This window comes from Nanorana parkeri, unplaced genomic scaffold (assembly GCF_000935625.1).
Source record: "Nanorana parkeri isolate BGI_ZX_2015 unplaced genomic scaffold, ASM93562v1 scaffold20, whole genome shotgun sequence".
Classification (NCBI taxonomy): Eukaryota; Metazoa; Chordata; class Amphibia; order Anura; family Dicroglossidae; genus Nanorana; species Nanorana parkeri.
Genome location: NW_017306288.1, coordinates 3,500,098 through 3,524,550, shown reverse-complemented (window position 1 = coordinate 3,524,550; position 24,453 = coordinate 3,500,098). Strand labels below are relative to the sequence as shown.

The 24,453-nt window shown below is 44.3% G+C and overlaps 2 protein-coding genes across 2 annotated transcripts in view; both read left to right on the top strand.

Moving 5' to 3' along the window:
- Window positions 1–40: 40 nt before the first annotated feature.
- ACTR10 (actin-related protein 10 homolog) lies at window positions 41–14,966 on the top strand. The gene is made up of 13 exons (XM_018562295.1): window positions 41–189; window positions 3,287–3,359; window positions 4,935–5,017; window positions 5,915–6,023; window positions 7,183–7,290; window positions 8,369–8,436; window positions 9,354–9,433; window positions 9,523–9,558; window positions 10,157–10,236; window positions 10,319–10,392; window positions 11,367–11,448; window positions 13,117–13,318; window positions 14,525–14,966. Exons 1-13 carry the CDS (start codon window positions 113–115, stop codon window positions 14,704–14,706), a joined length of 1,254 nt encoding a protein of 417 aa, XP_018417797.1. The 5' UTR covers window positions 41–112; the 3' UTR covers window positions 14,707–14,966.
- Window positions 14,967–21,130: 6,164 nt separating this feature from the next.
- The window catches only part of PSMA3 (proteasome subunit alpha 3), a 38,197-nt gene continuing 34,874 nt past the window's right edge, over window positions 21,131–24,453 (top strand). Inside the window, exon 1 of the mRNA XM_018562305.1 lies at window positions 21,131–21,274. Coding sequence (XP_018417807.1) covers window positions 21,254–21,274 — 21 coding nt within the window. The 5' untranslated portion in view covers window positions 21,131–21,253. The remainder of the gene's footprint in view (window positions 21,275–24,453) is intronic.

The following is a 24,453-nucleotide window of genomic DNA, read 5'->3' as shown; positions in this document are numbered from 1 at the left end:
AGAAGTACATTTCGGACAGGCAGGTTGTAGGACAGCCCGTGTGCCCGGAAGGACCTCTGTTTCTCCGGAGCCTCCCCTGTCAGTGCGCCGCACACAACACCAGCCGGAGAAGATGCCGCTGTACGAGGGGCTGGGCAGTGGGGGAGAGAAGACTGCGGTGGTCATGGACCTGGGAGAGGCATTTACTAAGTGAGTGTCCGGGCAGAGTCATGTGCTGGGCCTGTCTGGGGTACATGAGGTCGCTAGCTGGGGGTACATAGGACCAGTTATTGGGGTGCACAGTCCCTGCCATCTAAAGATACATGCGAACTGACATTGGGGAGGCCAGTGCCTGTCAGCTGGGGATACATGTCATCTGGCATTGGGGTGCATGTGACCTGCCAGCTGGGGATACATGCCATCTGGCATTGGGGTGCATGTGACCTGCCAGCTGGGGATACATGCGATCTGGCATTGGGGTACTTGGAGCCTTCTAAAGACACATAGGACCTGCCATTGGAGTACATTGGGCCACCAGCTGAGGATACATAGGATGTGTAATTGGGGTGCATGAAGCCCGTCGTTGGAGTACATGGGACCTATCATAATTAGTTACTTAGGATCTGTCATTGGGGCCTGGCAGCTGGGGATACATGTGATCTTGCAATAGGGTGCATGGGACCTGACACCCGGGGCTACATGGGGGCTGGTAATTTGGGTACATGGAGCCTTCCACCTAAGGATACATGAGATGTGCCATTGGAGTGCATTAGACTACCAGCTGAGGATACGTAGGGTCTGTCATTGGGGTGCAAGTGACCTGCCCGCTGGGGATACATGGGGGCTTGTCATTGGGGTACACTGAGCCTTCTATCTAAGGATACATGGACCTGCCATTGGAGTGCATTAGGCCACCAGATATATAGGATCTGTCATTGGGGTATATGGGGCCTGCCAGCCTGACTAGGACAGGGGCTTTATAGATACATATTTCCATAGTGCCCAACCACATGTAAGTGTCCATTGCATGGTAAACTCCAGCACCAGACTCGTGCACTGTGAGCAAACGTGTACTGATCTCATTGTTTCATTAGATGACATTCTATCAATATTCAAGGAAACAAATACATTCACTGGTGGGCAATCATTTTGGAGAAACCCTGACTGAGGGTGATGGTAAATGGGATAATTGTCTAACTGATTCCTCAACTCATTGCTTTACCGTCAGTCTGTTCTAACCTGTAAGATCATTCAGAGTTTGCCGGGTAATCAGTCTTAATAATGACAGGTTGTCTTAGTTCTGCTTTAACAATAGCTGATTGAAAGTGTCTGAATTTTCCTGAAAGTCGATGTGAGTCAGGGAGGAGCATTAGAGAAATGAGTAGAAAGGCTTTTGTTTATTGAACTGAATGCTGAACTTTGTTGAACTTTGTTGCCTACAATCCACATGGGTCTCAACAGGCTTTCTGTGCTCAACAAAACGCAGAGCAGGTCAAAGATTATTTCTTCGGAACCACATCATTAAAGTGTATCTAAAGCCAAAACCTTCCGTTTTTAAGTTTAGGATAGAGTGGTGTCAGGTAAAGTAGAATTCATCTCCTCTTCCTCTTTCCGTGGGGGTCCCCCAAGGGTCTGTCCTTGGGCCCCTTCTATTCTCTATCTACACTTCTTCCTTGGGTCAATTGATAGCCTCCCATGGCTTCCAATACCATCTTTATGCTGATGACACCCAAATCTATCTCTCCACTCCTCAACTCACCCCCTCTGTCTCTTCACGTATCTCAAATCTACTCAGTGACATCTCAGCATGGATGTCACACCACTTCCTCAAAGTCAATCTGTCAAAAACTGAGCTTATAATTTTTTCTCCTCTTTTTCTCCTACGATCAACCCTGAGCACTCCTTTCAGTCCCACATCCAATCACTATCCAAATCTTGCCGACTCAACCTCCGTAACATTTCCAAAATACGCCCCTTTTTGACAAACGAAACCACAAAGCTTCTAATTCACTCCTTTGTAATCTCTCGTCTCGACTACTGTAACTCCCTCCTTGTTGGCCTACCACTAAGCAGGCTATCCCCTTTTCAGTCTATCATGAATGCTGCTGCCAGACTCATCCATCTTACCAACCGTTCAGTGTCTGCCACCCCCCTCTGCCAATCCCTCCACTGGCTCCCACTTGCCCAACAAATACAATTCAAAATACTAACAACAACATACAAAGCCATCTACAACTCCGCCCCAACCTACATCACTGATTTCATCTCAAAATATCACCCAAACCGTCCTCTCCGTTCCTCTCAAGACCTCCTGCTCTCTCATTACCTCCTCCCATGCTCGCTTCCGGGACTTCTCCAGAGTCTCCCCCATCCTCTGGAACTCCTTACACCAATCTGTCCGCCTATCTCCTACGCTGCCCACCTTCAGGCGATCCCTAAAAACCCATCTCTTCAGAGAAGCCTACCTCATCTCAACATAACTGGCTTTTACTTCCTCCAATAACTCAATCCAAACAATTATTACCTTTTGTATCACTTGCCCCTCCTACTAGAAGGTAAGCTCTCACGAGCAAGGCCCTCCCAACCTTATTGTTCTGAAACTGTATTGTACTGTAAATTGTATTGTAACTGTACTGTCTCCACTATTTTGTAAAGCGCTGAGCAAATTGTTGGCACTATATGAATTTGTATAATAGTAGTAATAATAATCTCTGCTGTCCTACGCTTCAGTCCAACGCTCACAAGCTTCCGAGCTGGCAATGACATGTTTGCCCAGGCTTCTCTAAGGTTCAGCGTCTTGGGCCATGTTGATTAGATGGCACAGTATGAAGCAACTCCTGGGAATGCACGGGGGAACTAATTTATCCTGGCACATGCACAGCTCAGTGTAAGCTCTCAAGAAGACAGCAGACAGGAAGTTGAGCAGACTTTATTGCAGAAGAGACGTGGTATGCATTGTCACCCTAGGCTGCCCTTCTGACTTGGACTACAAGTGTGTCCTCTCTTCAATTCCATTACATGAAGGATGGATGGATTTGTTGTTTACAGGAGAGAGCTTGGAAAGAAGATAACATTGTTTAAGTATTTTTTAAGCTCACAGGAAGTGACGAGGATTCTGCGTTTCTGGCAAAGTCAGCAGATATTTTCTGAACTTGCAGAAAACGTGATTAGCCTGAAAAAAAAAAACCGAATGCAGCTACCAAGCTGCATTACATAACAGTTTACATATACTTTAACATGAAAAGATATATCTGATGCTAAGTAGATTAGGCTATAGACTTGCATCTAATTTGTTATTTTTTTTTAGATGTGGATTTGCTGGCGAAACAGGACCAAGATGCATTATTCGGAGCGAAATCCGAAAACCTGGCCTTGCAAAGGTAATCAGAGGAGATCAGCTGCAAGCAGATGCAGTATGGCTTTTATTAATCTAGTTGGTTAAAGGGTTTCTAAACCCTGCGTTTTTGTTTTTTTGCCTATATCTAGTGCTAGCAAGCAGTAGATATAGGCAAAAGGTTAAGAAAAAAAAAACGCTCTAACAGCGGTTTAAACTTACCCTGTTTTCGCCGCGTGCTCCCACCTGAGAATCCGAAACTGCTCGGGCGGCCGCAAAGCATTCTGGGGTGGGGGCATGCGCACTTCGGATTTTCGCCAGGGAGGCGAGCAGAGACGCAAGGTAAGTCTATGGACGCGTGCACCCGCATGCAGGCACCGCGGGATCGGAAGTGCCAGCAAGCAGAGAGGAGTCAGCGCTGGATCGGAGAGCCGCCGCACCGCTGGAGGGACAGATGAAAACATCAGGAAAGGATAGGAAGATCGGATTAAGAGACATCATTTAAGGTGCTAACATTGACATTGGGGGGGAGGGGAAATGTTTTTTTACTTTAATGTCACTTTAAGGGATGCGCTGTTGCTTCACCTTAAAGTGACAATAAACTCAGGAGTTATCTGTTAAAAATACATGGAAGTGCCTTAACTATAAACAAAAATGTATCTTACTTGTGTATCACTTGGCTGTAGATCCTCAAATCATCTCTGAATCGGTGCGGAAACTGTCCTTCCTTCTGGAGGGTGGCTACTTTTGTTCCCCATGGTCCCTGTGTGTGTTGTAAGGTAGCCATCGCTCCAAGCTCCCTCCCCTAATGGACTACAATCTCAATACAAACTAGTAAACTAAACATAAGATTGTAGCTCATCACAGGAGTGAGTCTGGAGCGGTGGATACTTTGCAACACATATCGGGGCCAGTGTCAGCATGAATGCAGAGATGATTTAAGGATCTACAGCCGAGTGATACACAAATAAGATACATTTCTGTTGATAGTTAAGGTACTTAAATGCATTTTTAAGATTTAACCCCTGAGTTTACTGTCACTTTAATTGAAACCTATACTGTGGTCTTTCCTAGTACCCTGGCTGTCATGCTAAACTAGTGGCTTCAGTTGTTTTTGCAATGCTGCCCTGGAACCTGTGTGCACATCAGGAGCCTGGTACTTCTCCGATGCCACTTGCTGCATGCTTGTTCTGGGTCAGTTTCTCAAAGAAATTCGCAAAAATGATTGCACAGGTTGTTATGCTTTTTTTAAAAAAATGTAAGCTGACCAGCATTATTTGTGAGGCTCTTTGTGGTTTCTGTTGAGGAGAGCCAAGATTGGAGCAATTTAAGGTGGAGATAAAATAATGATTTTCTGTTATACAGATTCATGAGGAACAAATGCTTGCAGTTAAAGTAAGCCTGTCACAGACCTGGTCAATTTTATTCACATAGGATGATAGAGAGGTTACCTTGGAGGAATCTTCATTTGATAACAATCAGTAAATCAAGAGATATTGGCATCTGAAGGTTTATGGCTTCTCCTAAAAATAAGAAAACATTCAGTGGTGACTTACTTGTTCCTTTTTATTACAAGATGTCTGCTGAGTGCTAACGTTGAAATCTCCTTTATTTATTACAGCCTATCAAAGTCGTCCAGTACAATATTAACACAGAAGAACTCTATTCGTATCTCATAGAGTTCATTCACATGCTATATTTCAGGTAAGGCATTCTCATTATTTCTATAATGTTTGTGACTCTGTGCAAGGTCTGGGCTTTTCCTTCTGTCTGTTTGGGTCATATGTAGAATTCAGCTGTAAATATGTGACATCAGCAACAGCAGAGTGTCATGACCTGGGTCCCGAATAGATTTCCCTGAATGTTGTAAGATAGCAACAGATTCTGCCAGTGAGCTTTCCGCTTTAGATGTATTTGCACTTTGACCTGAACTCAAGGCAGATCTAAAAAACACAAAGAGGAACTTTACTCATATCTTTGAAATTATAACAAAGACACCTTTTAGAAATGTTTAGTAATGAAATTCTACAAGCACATACTTCTAGATAATTGCCGGCTTTTTGTTCTCTACATACCTTTTCTTTTGCTCCCCATGGCATCTCAGAGTGGCCATTTTTACTGAGGCATGATTCATATATCTTACTTGCTTGCTGGAACTTTGGCCCATGTGATTAGGACATGTGACCATGCACATCATCTCAGGGGAGGAAAATGCCTTTCCCTGAGATCTCATGAGATTTCCCAGCAATGCTGTGCTGTTGTAACCTTCCCAGGATGTAACGCAGCACAAAACTCAGTTAGTTGTGCTTATGTGTTAACAAGGAACATGCTGATAGAAGGAGAGAGAAGAGACAGAGTCTGCTGCTTCTCCATCCCATCCAGTTACAAGTTAGGGGTGTGTGGAAGAAGACATGTGATACTTAACTGCAGCAGAGTAAAAGCAAGTCTCTTGTGTGTCAGAGCTGTGTATGTATTTAAATTGTTTGCCTGTCACTAGCTGTAACAAGGTAAGGGTGCTGCGATGTCAAACTACTTCATTCTTCATGCTTACATTACTTGGTCTCTTTTCTTGCACTTACATTTTTCTGTTTTATTTTCTAGGCACCTTCTGGTGAATCCTCGGGACCGCCGGGTTGTGATTATAGAATCTGTACTCTCGCCCTCTCATTTTAGGGAAACTCTCACCCGGGTTCTCTTCAAATATTTTGAGGTAGATAATTTACACCTCAGCGGACACCAAATGTGTCATTTTATTTTGGCAGAGAAAGTTCCTGTGGTCGACTGTAGACTGAAAAGGAAATTTACTTTTAAGGGCCGGTTCACACCACAAACAGTGCGTTCCAGAGCGGCCAGGCACTGGAACACCCTGAGTTGCATTCTGGCCGCCTCCCTTCATTCAGGGGCGGGGCTGAATGTGTGGCACATTAGTGCCTGTGTTCTGGTCCACTGCGATCTGCAAAATTAGTTCTTGCAAAATGTTTGCAGATTGCACTGGACTGGAACGCAGGCACTGATGTGCTGGGCGATCGCACTGCGGGGGGCGTGGCTGCGGTGTCATTGACCTTAATGCACCTCCATGCCCCTTCCCGCCTCTAAATGCAGGGAGCCAGCCGGAATGCGATTTAGTGCATGCCAGAACCTGACTGCTCTAGAACGTACTGTTTGTGGTGTTAACCGGCTCTTCAGGTCACAAAATGGCTTGTACTGCAATTTATGATTGACAATTGCAGCGAAAGGGTTAAACAATATCAGAAGATAGTAGTTGTTTTTTTTTTTTTTTAAGCCTTAAGTTAACTTTAGGCCACCAAGCCTGCACATAACTTACATGACTCCTTCAGCGCTGGTGGTGTCCCAAATCCCAACTTGCACTCTCACCCGTTTTCCTATTGACCCTTCAATATGATGGGTTGCTTTACTGGCCAATAGGGATATACAGGAGAGAACAGTCCAGCCCTGTACATTTTCAGTATGTAAAAAAAAAAAAAAAAAAGGTGCAAGATGACTATTGATTCTTATTCCCTTAATTTTCACATTTATACAGAACCAGTATGCTTTACAATATGCAATGGTGCAGCACCTCAGAGAATCTGTCCCTACCACAGCCATACCTTTACACACATTAGATACAATTTGGCCTAAAGTCATTTACCTTAGCTGTAAATGCAGAAAGTTCCTTAGGGGGAATTGAATTCAGGGTGCCAGGGCTACAAGGCAAGAATACTGAATGCCTTTTATCTGCTGTGCTGTAGAACGAACTTGTTTACGGCAGGGTTCTGTGTACTGAGAAGGTGCTGTTATAGGAGCCAGGATTTCACATTCACTTATAATGGATTGCAGGTTGGCTCAGGTTCTTGTTTTTGTCTTCACAGGTTCCCTCTGTTCTGTTTGCTCCGGGTCACCTGATGTCTCTTCTGACACTTGGCATCAACTCTGCCATAGTGCTGGATTGTGGATATGCAGAAAGCCTAGTCCTGCCTGTATCCTTTTCTCTTACACTGTCATTGGTTATGGATAAGGTGACATTTTGTTCCCCATGGTCCCTGTGTGTGTTGTAAAGTAGTCACAGCTCCAAGCTAGCTTGCGTGATGAACTACAATCTCATGTATAATTTACTAATTTGTATTGAAGTTATAGTCTATCACTGGAGTGAGCTTGGAGCGGTGAGTACTTTACAACACACACAGGGAACACGGAGTATCCACCCTGCAGATGGAAGGACAGTGTCAGCACCAATTCAGAGATGATTTGAGGATCTACAGCCGAGTGATAACAAAACATTTTTTTGAAAATCTTATTTGTGTAATAGTTGAGGTACTATAATGTATTTTTTAAGATTTAACTCCTGAGTTTAGTGTTACTTTAAGTTTTGACTAGAGGTTAAAATTAATTTCTTCCATCGCAAACTAGAGAGGGTACAGTATTATGTCAAGCCAAAAACTTTTTTTTTTAGCTTTTAATACAGTGGGGACAGATTAGACCCCATATCATTAGCACGATTTTGCCTCATTTTCTGTCCCAGCAGGCAGAGATAAAAATCCATCAGTGGTTGTGCCCTTTTTCTGCCCTGATTAAAAATAATAATAAATAATTAATTTTAAGGGCCCGTTCACACCAGACACGGCTGGAACGCACTGGATTGTATTGACCTCAATGGCACCATAGCCACGCCCTCCGGCCGCAATGGGATCTGCCGCACGGGAACGCAAGCACTATTTTTTTCTGACCGGACCGCAGGCATTGATGTGCCTTGCGTTCCCGTGCGGCCGATTGCATTGCGGCCTGAGGGCATGGCTGCGGTCACATTCACTTTAATGCACTGCCATGCCCCTTCCCGCCCCACAACAAACTGAGCCGGCTGCAATGCGTTCCAGTGCATTCCGACCACATGCGGGCCGGAAAGCACTGAGTATGTTGTGAACAAGACCTTATTGTTGGAGAGTTTCTCTCGCATCCTGTTTGGTAAAAGGTTGTCTAAAAATAAAGTTTTGGCTTGACATGCACATTAAATGTGCTGTTTACCTATTTTATTATTATTAATTTCTTAACATGTAACAGGTATATGAAGGTATTCCAATTCTCAGCTGCTGGGGAGCGCTTCCTCTGGGTGGAAAAGCCATTCACAAGTATGTGTTCAATCATTGTGCTGGTAAAGATTTTATGTCCGTGTTGCTCAGGTGAGGGGTAGGGAATCCAATAACATAAATAAACCTTTCAGATAATTTGTTCTAATTTTCCTAATTAAAAAGGGCAAATACATAGGGAGTAAAGGGGCCGTCATCTAATGTCTTGTATGAGAGCAATATTTGTGTTCTCAAACCATAATTGAAACAGCTTTGTAGCACTTCAAATCATGATATGTATCTTATTATTTGTGACATCTGTGACAGTATCGGATTGGACGCTGCTTTGAGCTGCTTATTTAAACTTCAGGACATGTCTTCTCAGATGTGATGAGATGATATAAAACAGGACACTGCAGATTAATTTATGGCATTTACAGCCATCTGTTTGTGTGCTTAAAGGAGAACTATGAGGCGAGTGCTTTTCACTCACCTCATAGTTCTAGCCGACCTGTGACAATGACACTGTCACAGGTCGGCTCAGTAGATCGAGAGGTGAGCGAACACATACCGGCGTTCGCTCACCTCTCGATCCTGTCACAGCTCTGTGCCGTGACAGCGGAGGGGCTGGATTCCCCCCTCCCCGCTCCGATCTGCCAGCGCTAACTGGCGGAACGGACGGGGGAGGGGGCGGGTACAGCTGGCTCTGCCTCTATATAGGCAGAGCCAGCTGTCAGTCATGCAGCTGGGCGGATCCCGGCACAATTGTCGGGATCCGCTTCAGCTGAGGCGTCTCAGTATACAAGCTACAGCTCGCGGTATACTGAGCTTAGGGTGACGGTAGGACGCTAGTTTGTGTCCTCCCGTTACACTAAGGAGAACTATGGGGAAAAGCCTTAACCCCATAGTTTTCCTTTTAAAGTTTATCTAATTAAAAAAAAAAAAAATACTTTTTATTCATTTATTTTTATTTTGTACAGGGAGCTGGAATCGCAGTTGTTGGAGCAATGCACAGCAGACACAGGGACAGCCAAGGACCAGAGCCTCCCTTCTGTATTGAGTAAGATCTTTTTCCTTTTTGTAGGAGAACTTCTCTATTTTGGTAATGTTTTGTGTTATTGATGAAGAACTTATGTTTTATGTTTGCAGGCAATGTACCAGAAGAAATAGTGGAGGAGATTAAAGGTATTGTTATGCTATCAGCTCTTAAATGGGATTCTCAGTTTAACTGACAACATCTTGTCTGGTTTGGACCCCTTTGTATACTAATTCACAGGGGTAACTACTACTACTGTCCATTAGTTTTGCCTGCTACATCAGATGTCCTTGTTCTCTAGTCTTGTTTGGACACATGTTAAAACAAGGTTTCGGTTTTCAGAATGCCGATGTTGCTTATTTGGACTGATTGTCAGGGAGTAGACGCTGTATCCTGCAGCTGGAATTGAAGGATAGTAACAGACCATCCATGGGTTGCATTAGCCCTGGCTTAGTCCTACCTGGTGATGAAAACCTTTGACCCTTCCTTACCAGTATTATGCTTGTGGCATTGTGCACATGCATGGCAGCTGTTCAATGCAGCTAGTGTCTTACCAGGCCATGTGCTGTGTTGAATCCCTTGGGTTTAACTACCTCCATATACACTACCAGAACCAACTACCAGTACAGAACTAGCAAGGATCCCAGATTAAAAGACACAGGTGAAGGATCACCAGTATTAGACCACAGCACATTCTAATAAAGTAATATCTATTTCATAGCTGTGATTTCATCTATTTTGTTGCAGTGCGTGTTTGCTTTGTAAGTGACCTGCAGAGAGGCCTCAAACTCCAGGCTGCCAAGTTTAACATTGACGGCAGCTCAGAGGTAGGGCATACACTGTGTGTTTATTAGTAATGATGAATTGTAAATGTCTGTGTTACTGATTGCTTGCTTGAATTTTTTCCAGCGCCCTGCTCCACCCCCTGATGTTGATTACCCACTAGATGGACAAAAGATTTTGCACGTCAAGGGAGCAATCAGGTTTGGCTTACTTTGTTTCCCGAAATTGAAGCTCTCCTCAATAGTTCATTATATGTAATGCATTGTAAATGTTTGTATACTGAATTTGAATCAGTGGAGTTTGTGTCCAGCCAGGACTTTAAACGTTTTAATTTTTTTAGTTTAAAGAGTTGAAAAATAAAACCTCTGTCTATTTTACACTTCAATCCAGTGCTCCAAATCTCACCTCCCTTATTATCCCATTGACCTTGGTTTCACCAGACAGGAAGTGTGGGAAAATCTCCAACACAGAAAAGTAAAATATCGGTTTTTTTAAATTGAGTTAAAGTGAATCTTCTACATCAAAGTGATGTCACTGTTCCTTATTGTTGCCTTTCAGGAAAGTTGGACACTCCAAATCTCCTGAGAATGCACCTGTGCAATGAGCTGGAGCACATTCTCGCTGGATATTTGGCCCCCAGCTTTCCCAGGAGGATGGTATGAGGCATGTTGATGTTGCTCCTGGAAGCGTTAGAAGCCAGAACAAGTTTTCTTCTTTCTTGTGATAGTTGTTTTTTTTTTGTAAATGCCTTTGTAGATGATTTTTCTTTTTTTTTTTTACTTTGCGAGGTGAGGGACTTTCATTATTGTGGACCTTGTATTTATGTGGAAGGTCAATTTTAAGAAGGGTAGGGGAACACTAGAACCCCAGTTAGTTGTATTTTTATTTCTGTCTGTGTCCCTGTTCCTGACTTTCCCTCACTTCCTGTCTGGTGAAACAGTTGCCACGGTGACTGGAAGTAAGATGAAATCTCTCTAACAAAGCCCCGGATAGCAGTATATACCTGACAGAGCTTCTAATCCTTTCCTACTCTATAAAAAAAAAAAAAAAATTGTTTTGCCTGGACATACTGTACGTATATTTCAGGATTTGTATGGTGTAGGTAAAACAGTGTGCTTTTATTATGTATTCATGTGTTCAGAGGTGTGTGAACTCTGGGTATTGCTTTTCATAGGGACTCTGTTGTGGAGCTGCTTTTCGAGCAGGATAATGAAGAGAAGTCTGTTGCCACATTGATCCTAGATTCACTCGTTCAGGTAACAGCTGAAGAATTCAATTGTTTTATACATAATTTGTCTTCAGTGGTGTAACCACTAAGGGGGTCTAAAGGCAGTGTCCCCATAATTAGCCAAAAATTAGAACCCCTTGAATGTTTTTTAAAGGACAACACCGCAGTGTGGCTGGTAGTGGGAAGTCTTGAAGTAAAATCTAAAGCTAAGACTCTGATTTAAACCTTTCATATTAGAAATAAACGGGCTGACATTGCTGTTTTTGGTCAAATTCTATATTAAACAAAACACAGAGAGCGCCTCCATTGCCTAAAAACTTTTATTAAAACTAGATAAAAACAAGTGCAATGGTACTCAGAAAAGTCGAGTTTAAACAGGCATGAAAAGGATCTTTACACGAGGGACTTAGCCAGCCGGCTGTACGCCCTCCCTGATGGTTTTACGCGTTTCTGAGGACACGCCTCCTTCATCATCAATTCTATGTCATGTTGACCTATTGGCTTTATTTATATTTTGAGTTGCTGAACTGCAACAAGTATGAATAAGGAAAGTTGCAGAAAAATCCTTGTTTGCATATGTATCCCAGGTCAGTGACTCCACAGTATTCCGCTTCAGCTGCGGCGTCTCAGTATACCGCGAGCTACGGTACACTGAGCCTAGGGTGACGGGAGGACGCTAGTTTGTGTCCTCCCGTTACTCTAAGGAGAACTATGGGGAAAAGACTTAACCCCATAGTTCTCCTTTAAAGTCAGAGGGTCAGCATGATAACCAGACAATTAGAATTTTCAGAAAAAGAGGCTTTACATTTGTTAGGACCACACCAGTCTTTTCTTCAGAACGGCATCTCTGTGAGAGTGTACAGTAGCCTGAAGCAGGTCAGTAGGAGGTGAACAGTAACTGCAGTGAATTCTGAATAATCTCCTAAGCACCTCAAACTGATGTCAAAAGCATACTGCATTTGACCATTGAATCCCATTGACACAGGCCCTTACTTATGTTGTTACCTTCAGCTTATGTTCCACAAAAGTAACTTTTGCAGCCTGGTTGTTTAATCCTGACACAGTTACTGAGCTTGCAGACTGCAAATGTGATTGGCAGAGGACCATCAGAATATTGGTCTTCAGGAAGGACGGAATGAAGAGTGGTATTACCTTTTTAAGTATAGAATCTTTTATATATGGCTGTTTGGTGCAGCTGTCATAGGGCATATGTGCCAGGGCAATATGGCTACTCGCAGACATTTGTATAAGTAGCAGTACTGGTATTTTGATGTTGGTTTGTTTTCAGTGTGCTGGCCACTAGAATATTATTTTTGATCCCGATCGCATACGATTATCGTACGATAATCGTGCAGTGTATGGGCACCTTAACAGGGAGGCCCAAGTGATACATGAGGAGGTAGCAGGATGATACATGATGGTTGAGTGGTTAGAATAGGTTTCAGTTTAATCAATGGCATCTTAAGAAGGGGCCCTGCCTCTGTTTATTCTTAGAGAACAAGTGAACAGCCCTCATGAAATCATCTGTTGGGTTTAATGGGAAATCTAGTTGAGTAACAACTGCAGCTGCCCTTTGTTTTTGTTTTTTCCATTAATAGATATCTACTGTATGAGATTACATGGAGAATGATATGAACTCCTGTTTAGATCCCCCTCATTTACCACTGAGTTCTGTTTGTTCTCTCTGTTTAAACAGTGTCCAATAGACACCAGGAAACAACTGGCAGAAAACATTGTTGTTATCGGTGGCACGGCCATGCTGCCAGGATTTCTTCACCGGTTAATGGCAGAGATTCGTTACTTGGTGGAAAAACCTAAATATAAGGAGTCTCTGGCATCTAAGTCCTTCAAGATTCACACTCCTCCTGCAAAACCAAACTGCGTGTCCTGGCTTGGAGGTAATGTCTATGGAGTAATGTAAACCTAAAGTGTATGTAGAGACATTTTTTTTATTTTTCGATTGAGGGAAAAGTGAGAACCTCTGGCAAATTTTTATTGCTTTTTGTCTTCGCTCGGGGAATTTGCTCCTCTTTTTTTGTTCCGGCTGATGGCTCAAGTTTAGGTTCCGCCAGGACGCTATCTGCACGGCGTTTGCCTGTCCTCCCTGTGCTTCTCCTGGGTATTCAGGTTTCCTCCCATACTCCAAAGACATGCTGGTGGGTTAACCGGCTCATGTCTAAATTGGCCATAGTATGTGTGTACTTAAATGTAAACATGTGAGATAGGGACCTTAGATTGTAAGCTCCTTGAGGGCAGGGGCTGATGTGAATGAATAGTATGTATAGTGCTCCGTAAATTGGATGGCACTATATAAATACCTGTAATAAATAAATTTACAGAAGTGGCGGATATTTCACTTTACTCCTGGCAACCAGTGCAGTGGGGTAGTGCGTAAAGTTGAGTACATACTGCTGCAGAGAGGAGGAGTAAAGTGGCCATTTTCCATTTCCATTCATGGTTAAAGAAAAAGGTACATTTATTTCTACCAACACATATGCTATGAATTTAGAACGGCATTTACCACAATGTATCTTGGTGCACCTTTTCTGGTCACAGTGTTAGGTGGCACTCCTTTTTAATCTCTCGCTAGGCAGTAGAGCTATGCAAAAACATTTTTGAAAAATAAAAAAAGTTACCAAAAAGGGTTTTACTTACCTGTGTCTCCGCCACTCGCTTCCGTCCGAAGAGCTGAAGATTCTCGAGCGGCCGAGCAGCATGATGGGGCAGGCGCATGGACAAAAGAGATCTTCGGCCGGGAAAAGAGGAGAGACACAGTGTAAGTCAATGCAGGCAGCGTGCACACGGACAGACTCCGTGGGACACAGAAGACACAGCAGTCAGTGCTGGATAAGAGACCGGCACCAACGCTGGAGGGACTACTGAAAAACTATTGGAAAAAAGATGATGATCAGATCAAAAGGCATAATTTAAGGCAAGTCCTTACAGCAGCATTGGGGGGAGGGGGGTGTTTTAAAGTGACATTGTCTAATGTCACTAAGCCAAGCACATTTTTCTGGGATTTGTTGATAAAGTGCAATGCGTATGATGATGGTGCAAACTATATGAATGCTCTTTTAATTAATAATTTTTTGTCCTTTCCATAGGAGCAATATTTGGTGCTTTACAAGATATCCTCGGCAGTCGTTCTGTATCTAAAGAATATTATAACCAGACTGGCCGTATACCCGATTGGTGCTGTTTAAACAACCCTCCTCTTGAAATTATGTTCGATGTTGGAAAGTCTGCGCCCCCCTTGATGAAAAGAGCTTTTTCCACTGAGAAGTGATGTTGCCACCCTGGAAATTTCATTGTATTGGAAGCTTGCCCTGGTCAAAGACTATATATGCGAGGAAGAAACACTATTTATTGTACCCTTCACTGCTAGGGAGACTGTGGAGTGTGGAGTATTTTGCCTAGTTACACAGCGGATACTGCATTTTGTTGTGTTACAGTAAAGAGCTACCTAACAGCAAACAAGTATTCAGGATACTATTAGAGTTTTTTCTTTGGTCAGTGTAGAGGTAATTTACCACTCTGGTGATGAGATTATCATGAACAACCCTGAATGTCCTTATGGGCTGTGCTCACCCCAAGACAAACTGTGTGGTGTATATAAAAATACAGCCCTTGAACATATAATACCTTAAACTATGTTACCTTAATAAAACCAAGCCCATATAAAACTATCATATATGTGCCCAGATAATAAATTGTGTGCAAGTGATATATATTGCAAAAGAAATCTTAGTGTTCATTTATAGCCAAAGTCCATTATTTCTTATAATGTCCATAAGGTGAACAAAACTTGTGCTACAAAAACAATCCAATAATAACATAACTGTGCACTTCATCCTAAATGTGTGGCTTGTGTGTCCCACAGATAGAAAAATGGACACCGGCACTCCAATGGCAAATCAAGTACGTCTATTTATTGACATACATGCTGCATAGCAAAATACACGTGCAACGTTTTGGGGTCTCACAGGATCCCCTTCATCAGGCAAACACCTATGAGAAGCCCAAACGTTGCACTAAGTGTATTTTGTTTTGCAGCATGCACGTCCATAAATAGACGCACTTGATTTGCCATTAGGGTGCCGGTGTCAGGGGCATCCTGAGGCACAGTGCCGGTGTCAGGGGCATCCTGAGGCTGGGTGTCACCCGGTCTTCAGACCGGGTGACACCTCACCATGACGCGTGGTCACACCTGTGACCTCATCGTGCATGCGCGGCTATCTGACGCCTACTGGTGGCCATCTTGGTGATGGACGCCGGCAGAGAGAGGAGGGAACATTCACCCATTGGATGAGGTATGACGCCGGGTCCCCTCCTGACACTGTCAGGCTCTCGGTCCATGACCGAGTGCCCAACTTTTTAGAGGGGGTGACACCAAAATGACAAAGTCATTTTGGTGTCACCCGGGTGCGGGCTGCACCCCCTTGTGACGCCACTGGCCGGTGTCCATTCTTCTATCTGTATACAGAGGCGGTAGCCATCCGTCTACAACAGTTGCACCCACTTCTTATTGATGGAACAGCGGTTCTAAATGTGATGGGTATATGGACTGTATCTTGTGTGTGCCACAATCTCAGAGGTCCCTTAAATGGAAATAAACTCACCAATTTATATTGACCCCTTACGTATACTAAGCAGGTCAGATGGTGCTTGCTGTATCACAATGGACTGATCCCGTTTTTCCTCCCTAATCCACCTAGAAAACTTCCCATCCTACAAATAAACGCAGAAGAAAGATTCAAATTCCCTTTATTGAAATTGCTAAAAATAAAAACACATACAAGAAAACCTTATAGAATCCAAGGGCTCAGCCCAACAATAGAGAACTACAGCAGATTCCTTATACAGAGTGCACCACCAGCAGTAATGTGAGTGCGTGCGCCTGATCGTAATGACATCACTTCGCTGCGCTCTGCCCTGGGTACAGTGTAGTGTATCTCAGCATTCATGGTTACTAAAGTACTGAATTATCCGGTAGCCAAACATTGACTGTGCAGACGCTACCTGGCGAAGTGGGAAGCCAGTTTTATGTGGATAGTGCAATTGATCTTTTGAGCAGCGCCATCCGTGCAAGCATAGGCTGTCCAAATCAACTTGAGTATTGTGGAATATTGAATATTTAAATCACTGAGTTTTATTATTCCTTCCAAATAGGATAAGAGTAGATTATCAGCAAAAGCAAAGTATGTGCAACGTGGACCAATATGCTTCAATACAAACCTAACAATTCACTAACAACCACACGTGTCCTGAGGCATGAAAACGGCGGCATTATGAATCGCTCTTTGAATGTTCTTTGGACTTTGTATTTGCATAGATTGCTTATGGTTTAAATCTTGAATAGCTAGAAAATGCAGCGGTGCTCCAGTGTGACCCCTGCCTTTGTCTGGGGATGGATGCAGTATAGGTTTGTATTAATATTTGTTAGATTTAAGTAACTTCAGTCGTGTCTTTGCACTGTTTTCCTGTTTAACTTTTTTTTTTTAAACAATCCTGTTCCTTTAACACTGTATATGCTTGTGTGTCCTGGACAATAAACAGTCTATATGGCAATGCAGAATTTTCTGGAAGTGCTTCTGAAATGACATGTGACAAAGCCATTGCAGCCCAGCCTGCTACACATCATAGGATCTCCTCTAAAAAGGGGTTGTGATGGGTTTGTCGGGCTATGTGACAGGTCCCCCGCACAAGGGTTGGATATAGGTATAGAAACATAGTTGGTGGTAGTTTTGCTTTAATAACATATACATTAGTAGCACTGACACTTGAGGCTGGGTTCACACCTAGGCGTATCGAATATGTGCGTTTGCCGCGCGATTCGAGGTAAAAAAACGCGCGTTTCCGAGGGCTACTTGGCTGTATCCCAATGGATACTCGCGACAAAAACGCCCCAAAGAAGCTCCTGTACTTCTTTGGGCGTAGGACGTTTTGTAGCGCGTTCATACGGCCTGTAATACGCCCAGGTGTGAACCATACCCATAGGAGATAATGGGATTTCGGTGTTTGAGCGTTTTGCAGAGCGTAGGAACGCGCTACAAAACGCCCAGGTGTGAACCGGGCCTTACCCTGAAATTCCCCTTTAACACGTTAGCCATGAATCTAATGTATCGAAGTGAAATAAAAACTGTCTTTGTTGCCCAAATCAATCGAAAAAAAGGGCCATCTCTTTGCTTTTAGCAGCTACCGCTCTGCAACGCACCAGAATATGAGGAATCCAAAGCGGTGAATCTAAAGGACAGCACAAACAGTTCTTGCTTTAGAGCAGGGTGGGAAAACTCTCATAAGGCATTGCAAGATTGCCAGCCACAGGTATGACTCCCAGAGAGAGTTGCATGATGAAATTTGTAGTTTCACCAGAGCCGAAGGGCCAGAGTTTTCCCACCCCTTCTTTAGGTTTTCTAATCATCCTTCGCTGTAAAGAGCTGATATTGGTTACACAACAGCTCACAAAGTACACCTTTAGAAATGTTTAGTAATGACAATCTACACACACATACTTCTAGATAATTGCCGGTGTTCTGTCATTCCATCAGACCCGTGACTTTATCGGACTTTCGGGGTCGTGTGAAGGCTTCCGGCTTCGTGGGGTGTGGCAAGGGCTCTGTCGCCCACGCAAGCGCATTGCGGCACCAGGTCCATACATCTCATGGACCAACGCAGCTTATCAGCGGCTCCAAGACCAGAACGCTTACGGACTACCACGCATGCGCCAGTCCAGACATCTGGTCTTGGAGCCGCCTATAAGCTGCGTTGGTCGTGAGATTTATGGACCTGGTGCCACAGTGTGCTTGTGTGCATGACAGACCTCCCCCCCCCCCCAAGTCTGATAAAGTCACGGGTCGGATAGAAGCTGTGGTGGTCCGTGAGATTGGTAAACCTGGTGCCGCAGTGCGCTTGGGTGCACGGCCGAGCCCTTCACACGCCCCCACACACACCCCTGGAAGTCTGATAAAGTCACGGTTCCGATGGAATGATAGAACGCCGGCTTTTTATTCTTTGCATATCTTATTTTCTTTTCTTCCTCAGTCTTCTGACAGTGGCCATTTTAACTAAGGACAGATGACTAGATCTCCCTTTACTTCCTGGAACTCTGGCACTAGGACATTCGACCATGCATATCATCTCAAGGGAGGAAAATGCCTTTCATTGAGATCTCATGAGATTACAGATGAAATTTCCCAGCAATGCTCTGCTGATGTAACCTTCCCAGGATGCAGCACTTGGGCATAGTTACATCATGTGTGCCAAAGTGGACCAGGAAGTGGAAAAAAAAATTGTAAGTAAAATAATATGTTTGTTTAGTTAATGAATGTAAGATGAGTTCACATTAACATGCAGAGCTGTATGCTGATGTGAATTTTAGTCAAAGGGGGTAAAGGGCCACTTTAAGTTGGCCATTCAATAGTCGTTTTTTCATGTTCAGCCCCGCAGGCTAAACAAGAAAAAAACACTTGATTCCCCCATACACAGCCGTCCGAATACACGGTGACTGGAGCTGATTGGCCGCAGTAACTGTTCAGCCAAGAATTGGAAAATCTTCTGGCGACTACCAGTGTGGACCAACCAGTGTGGACCAATATTTTCCAGTTTTTTTATTATAAACACTCCCCTTACTGCTGTTGCTTTCGGGTGTGGGTGTTGCAAATTGCTCCTCTGACACGGTTCCTGTGCGTGATTACTTCCGCCTGGGCTGAGGGTAATATTGGTCCCTTTCCATCTGTGCGTAGTGGTGTCGACTGACGATCCCGATGAACTTCTCCATGTAAGCCTGCAAACATCTATGGATATGACAACTTATACATACATATGTATATTTATTTTGTACAAAAGTGCAGCCTCTGATCTGCTCTCCGTGTTCTCTTTTCCTTTTTCCCATTTAGGATATATAAATCCCCCTGAAAAAGCCCGGTAGGGTGCAACATGTCGGGGCTACTTGAATGAGTCATCTATTAAGTATCATTATTCATTATATTGTCAATTTTATATGATACTACCATTGTATGTGCAATAGACCAATCATGTTTTACTAAGTTTTTAATCATTTGCCTAACATTATATGATATTAATAAATGAATTTCTCATTTTTTTATATATCAAGAGAGCTACAGTAATTCTTTAAAGCCCCTTCCCTTTTTGGTATATGCACACCTTAAAGTGGAAACTATCCAACACAGTCTTCATTATAAATTGGGGTGTGGAATCTTACTCTCTATGTTCAAATACACGCCTACTAATATCAATTTACATTTAAAGTAAATGTTTTCCCCATTTGTCTGCAAAAGTGGGAACACACTATAAAGCTAAAGCAGTTAGTCACCAGCACACCAGTGGTTAAATGTTCAAAATGTGCTTTATTTTATTAGCATAGACTCATCTTGTCCATAGTAAAAATTCGGGGCCACGCAGGGTCCCTTCACCAGGCATTCCTGATGAAGGGACCCTGCGTGGCCCCGAAAAGGTTGCTATGGACAAGATGAGCCTATGCAAATAAAATAAAGCACATTTTGAACATTTAACCACTGGTGTGCTGGTGACTAACTCCTTTAGCTTCAAGTACAGCGGCACCATCCGCAGTCACTGCAGCACCCACCCTCTTGGGACATAACGGTCAGGAGTGCGGAGAGAACTTTGTTGACACATTATAAAGCAATCACACGCAGCACCTGTCCTGCCCGGCAGCTGCCCGATACGGCCCTGCACGCTGTACGTGCGGGCCGTTTCTAGTGTAAATGAGGCCTTAGGGCGGCTCCTTTCTATTGCAGGGTCCTATAGAGCCACCCTTGTGTGTGCTAGTAAGCTGTGTGTGTCTCCACAAACACACAGACACAGCAAGGCAAGACACTCCTGCTCCTTCCTTCTCCGAGCTGGTAGATGGATGGCTGCTGGAGATTGCTCTGTGCTTTGTGATCTTGTGCTGGACAGGAAGTTCAGGGAAGCTGAGCTGAGTTGGAGCTGTTTGGAAATGTAAAGAAATACTTTGCTGGACAATGTGTATATTTGTATATATTTGATTGATCTGGATTCATTATTGAAATACAGTTTGAGAGTTTAATACTACTTTAAGGGGAACAAAAGGCCTAAAAAAACCTATTATTTTGGGGTTCACATACACTTTAAAGTTAATTCCACCATAGAGCCCCCCCGCCTCCCCCTTTGCTGTGTGTGGCTCCACCCACATTGTCACATCCTTAATTCACAGATCCATAGACCTATCCTGTACTGACCATGTCATGTGTGCCATCATGGGACTTATAGCTCTTAAAGGAGAACAAATGCGGTGACGTCACCACCATTGTAGTCCACTCATAACTTAATTAAGCTCCATAATCAAAGTTCTGTACCTGGAGCTGAGAGAACAGTCTCCAGAAGTCAGAGCATTGCACCCATGACCCACTGATAGCAGTTACAATGCTCTGAAGGCTGCAATGCAAAATAAATAATACATTCACATGTTTCTTAATGTATATTTTTTTTATAAAGGGGAATATTCCTTTAAGGAATGGATACCGGAAGTGACTAAGTACATGTCATCTGCAAGTAAGAATTGTCAGCGTTTGTCCAATAGGAGTGTACCCGCACACGTGACGTCCCGCCCCCATCCTCTGCGCAGGAGACGCACGCTCTCATTGTCTCATGACTCTGCGCTTTCTGTTCAGCCACTCAGGATTGCTCAGTACTGCGCATGCGCCCGGGAAGGAGCTCGGTGATTGGCCTGCTGCGGCGCAATCAGATTGCTTGATACTGGCCGGTGAAAGTCAGGAGCAAGACCGGAGTAAAAGTGCCGTCTCACCGCCAAAGAACAGTGTACGCCGTCAGCTATGAGCTCCATCGGTACCGGGGTGAGTGTGGCGGCCGGGCCTATAGCCTTTAGTGCGAGCTTTTCCGGCCTTGACAGGGCCCTTTGTGTGTAGACGAGCCCTGTCCGAGAGAGGAGCTGAGCAGTGTGCTGACTGAAAGTGAAACTGTGTGTGTGTGTATGGCGGGGAGCCTATGGCGCTGACTGAGGGGAACGTACCGAAGTGTGGCCTGTACGTAGAGATAGGATCGCTGTATACAGGCTGAGGAGTATGGCCTGTCTGTGGGATAGGACTGTATACAGCATGAGGGGGAGAGTATACAGCTGGAACACACGCACTATATCCCGGGATACTGCGTCTAGGACAGCGTGAGACATACCATCTCTGCCGCGTAAGAGGGCACAGACTGGGGGGAGCGCTATAACAGTCGGCTAGTTCCGCGGATCGGCTCATTTTTTATCTTGTAATATTTGGCTGTAGTTCTGATTTAAAGGGGAAGTATTGGAGGATGTAAAATGTACTCTTCCCAATACATAGAGCTGGTGAGGGATGCTGTGGCTCTATAGATCTGGAGCTGAATGATCACATACTGCCGTCACTCAGCTGGGGTCTTCTCCCTGCAGAGAGCAGTAACTGTCAGTCATCACTCTCTGCAGGGATTCCCCTCCTCTCCAATACTCCAGTGTTTATTGGAGGGACAGATGGGAGGGGGCGGGCTCTAGAGAGGTAGATCCAGCTGTCAATCAACCAGGAAAGTGGATCATGACAATATTGTCGGATCTATTCTGGCTGTGGAGCTCTGTGCTTTCAGCATGTAACGTGCAGTAGCCCACTAGATTCTGACTTTGGGTCACAGGAGGACATTAGTAAATGTGTTCCTGTGACCCAAAAGAGGACTAAAGCCCCCCCAAAAATCTTGGCTTTAGTTCTTGAAGTTGTAGGTAGAATAGGGAATGGTAATAGCCTGTCAGGTTTTTTTCTTCTTTGCCGTTTGTGTCCCTTTCAAGAGATTTATTTGTCACTTCCTTTGTACAGTTTTGGATTTCCCATCATTTTATGTCCTGGTGCCAGTGGTCACCAGGGCTAAGAAGGGGACACTCTCCAGCATGGACATACAGCAATAAAAGGCTCAGCCCTAAGGCCTCATTCACACCAGATGCAGTGCGTTCCGGCCCGATTCTGGACAGAATGCACTACATCACATTGCGGCCGGCTCACTATGTTGTGGGGCAGGAGGAGGCGGTCTATTGAAGTGAATGGCACCAAAGCCACGCCCCCTGGCCGCACGGGAATACAAGGCACATTATGCCGGCCAGTCCAGTTTGTTCACAATAGTGCTTGCAGCATTTTGTTCGGACCGGACCGCAGGCATAATGTGCCTTGCATTCCCGTGCGGCCAGAGGGCGTGGCTTTGGTGCCATTCACTTCAATGGACCGCCTCCTCCTGCCCCACAACATAGTGAGCCGGACGCAATCCGGTGTAGTGCGTTTTGGCCTGAATTGGGGCGGAACGCACTGCATCTGGTGTGAACGAGGCCTAATGGGGCTTTAAAACCTAAAACATCTACATTAAATCATTGGCTGTCAGCACTGCCTCTGCTTCTCTCTCTCCTCAGTGTGATCTGAGGTTACAGAAGTAGATCGGTGCTACTTAGTGTCCCAAAAGTAAGAATAATAATTAAAAAACTTTATTTAACCACTTGCCGACCGTGGTGTTACACCCCCTTCCTGTCCCGGGCATTTTTCAGTATTCAGCGCTGCGGTACTTTGACTGACGTTTATTCCGTCATGCAGCGCTGTACTGAAATGAATTTTATACCATTTTTTGGGGACAGATAGAGCTTTCTTTTGGTGGTATTTAAGCACCACTGGGGGGTTTATTTTTTTTTCTATATTAAGGAAAAAAATGTTAGAATTTTTTAAACAATTTTTTACATTATGTTAGGAAACAATTTTTACCCATTTTTTTTGGTAAAATATAAAGGACGGGGTCACGTCGGGTAAGTAGACACCAAACATGTCAAGCCATAAAATTGCGTGCACCCGCTAAATCGCAAAAAACTACCACACCCAAGATTGGCCATAGGCGACGCTTTAAAAGCTTTTACCGCTCATCAGTTTAGTGTCATCAGTGGTTGATGGGCCTAGAATTATTCCTCTCACTGCAACGTTCGGGGTGATGTGTAACATGTGTGGTGTAAGGGCTTGTTCACACCAAAAGCGTGTGCGTTCCAGAGCGGTAGCTGTTGGAACACACCGCGATCGCTGAGAAACTTCCCCCCGCATTTTGGGGTGGGAGGGGGAGATCGCAATGCGTTCCAACAGCTGCCGCTCTGGAACGCACACGCTTTCGGTGTGAACAAGCCCTTATTGGGGAGATTTTATAAGCAGAATCTTCTAATGTGAAAAGAACCCAGTAATATGAATGTCCGGACAGACATTGACATCTTCATTAAGGCCTTGTGTAAGTGTGGAGCAGAAACACTAGTTGGCAGCTGATACAACCTTTCAGTACGCACCCAACAATGAAATCAATTGGCTCTGAACTCGAGCTGAGGGATCTTCTGTATTTGTGCTGTGTGTGGGAAACCCCTTGTGATTCATACTGTGTGTTGATCCTTTGTGTGCCGTGATGCAATCTGGTTTACAGCACTTGTGTAGTGTACAGATTGTGGAATAAAATGTTATCATCTATTCCTGGTTAAAGGAAGCCCATCATGAAAGAAACAACTGAAAATGTCAGTTGCCTGGTTGTCATGCTGATCCTGTGGCTTCGATACCTTCCAAAACACCGATCGAAAAGAAAATATTTAGGCAGTGAAGGAAAAACTGGTCAGCTTGTTAGAGGTCATTAGTTCAAATGATTACAGCTATTGGATTAATACACAATGACAACCAGGGAGGTGGCATTTGCTAAAGGAACAGCCAGCAATGGCAGCCTCCATATTTCTCTTAAGGTGCCCATACACTTTACAACCCTCACAAGACTTTTTTTGCCTTGCAAGGGTTGTAAAGTACTTTAAAAAAACGTACGATCTGCACATCTTGGACAGGCAGATCGTACTTGCGATGACTGCAATGAGGGGCGGGCTTCTGATGATTGCAAACGGGCAGTGTGCGCGTGCGCACACCGGTCCGTTCGGCAGTTGTCGAACAAGCAGGCCACTAACCCGCCGAGAATCGTACGATTCCCGGCAGGTTTTCAAGCCTGCTTGTTCGAC

Excerpts from the sequence above, each read along its gene's own strand:
- ACTR10 (XM_018562295.1), top strand. The coding sequence starts at position 113 with ATGCCGCTGTACGAGGGGCTGGGCAGTGGGGGAGAGAAGACTGCGGTG. Across the intron at positions 11,449-13,116 it reads TCCTAGATTCACTCGTTCAG|TGTCCAATAGACACCAGGAA; the intron begins GTAACAGCTGAA and ends CTGTTTAAACAG. Across the intron at positions 13,319-14,524 it reads CTGCGTGTCCTGGCTTGGAG|GAGCAATATTTGGTGCTTTA; the intron begins GTAATGTCTATG and ends TCCTTTCCATAG.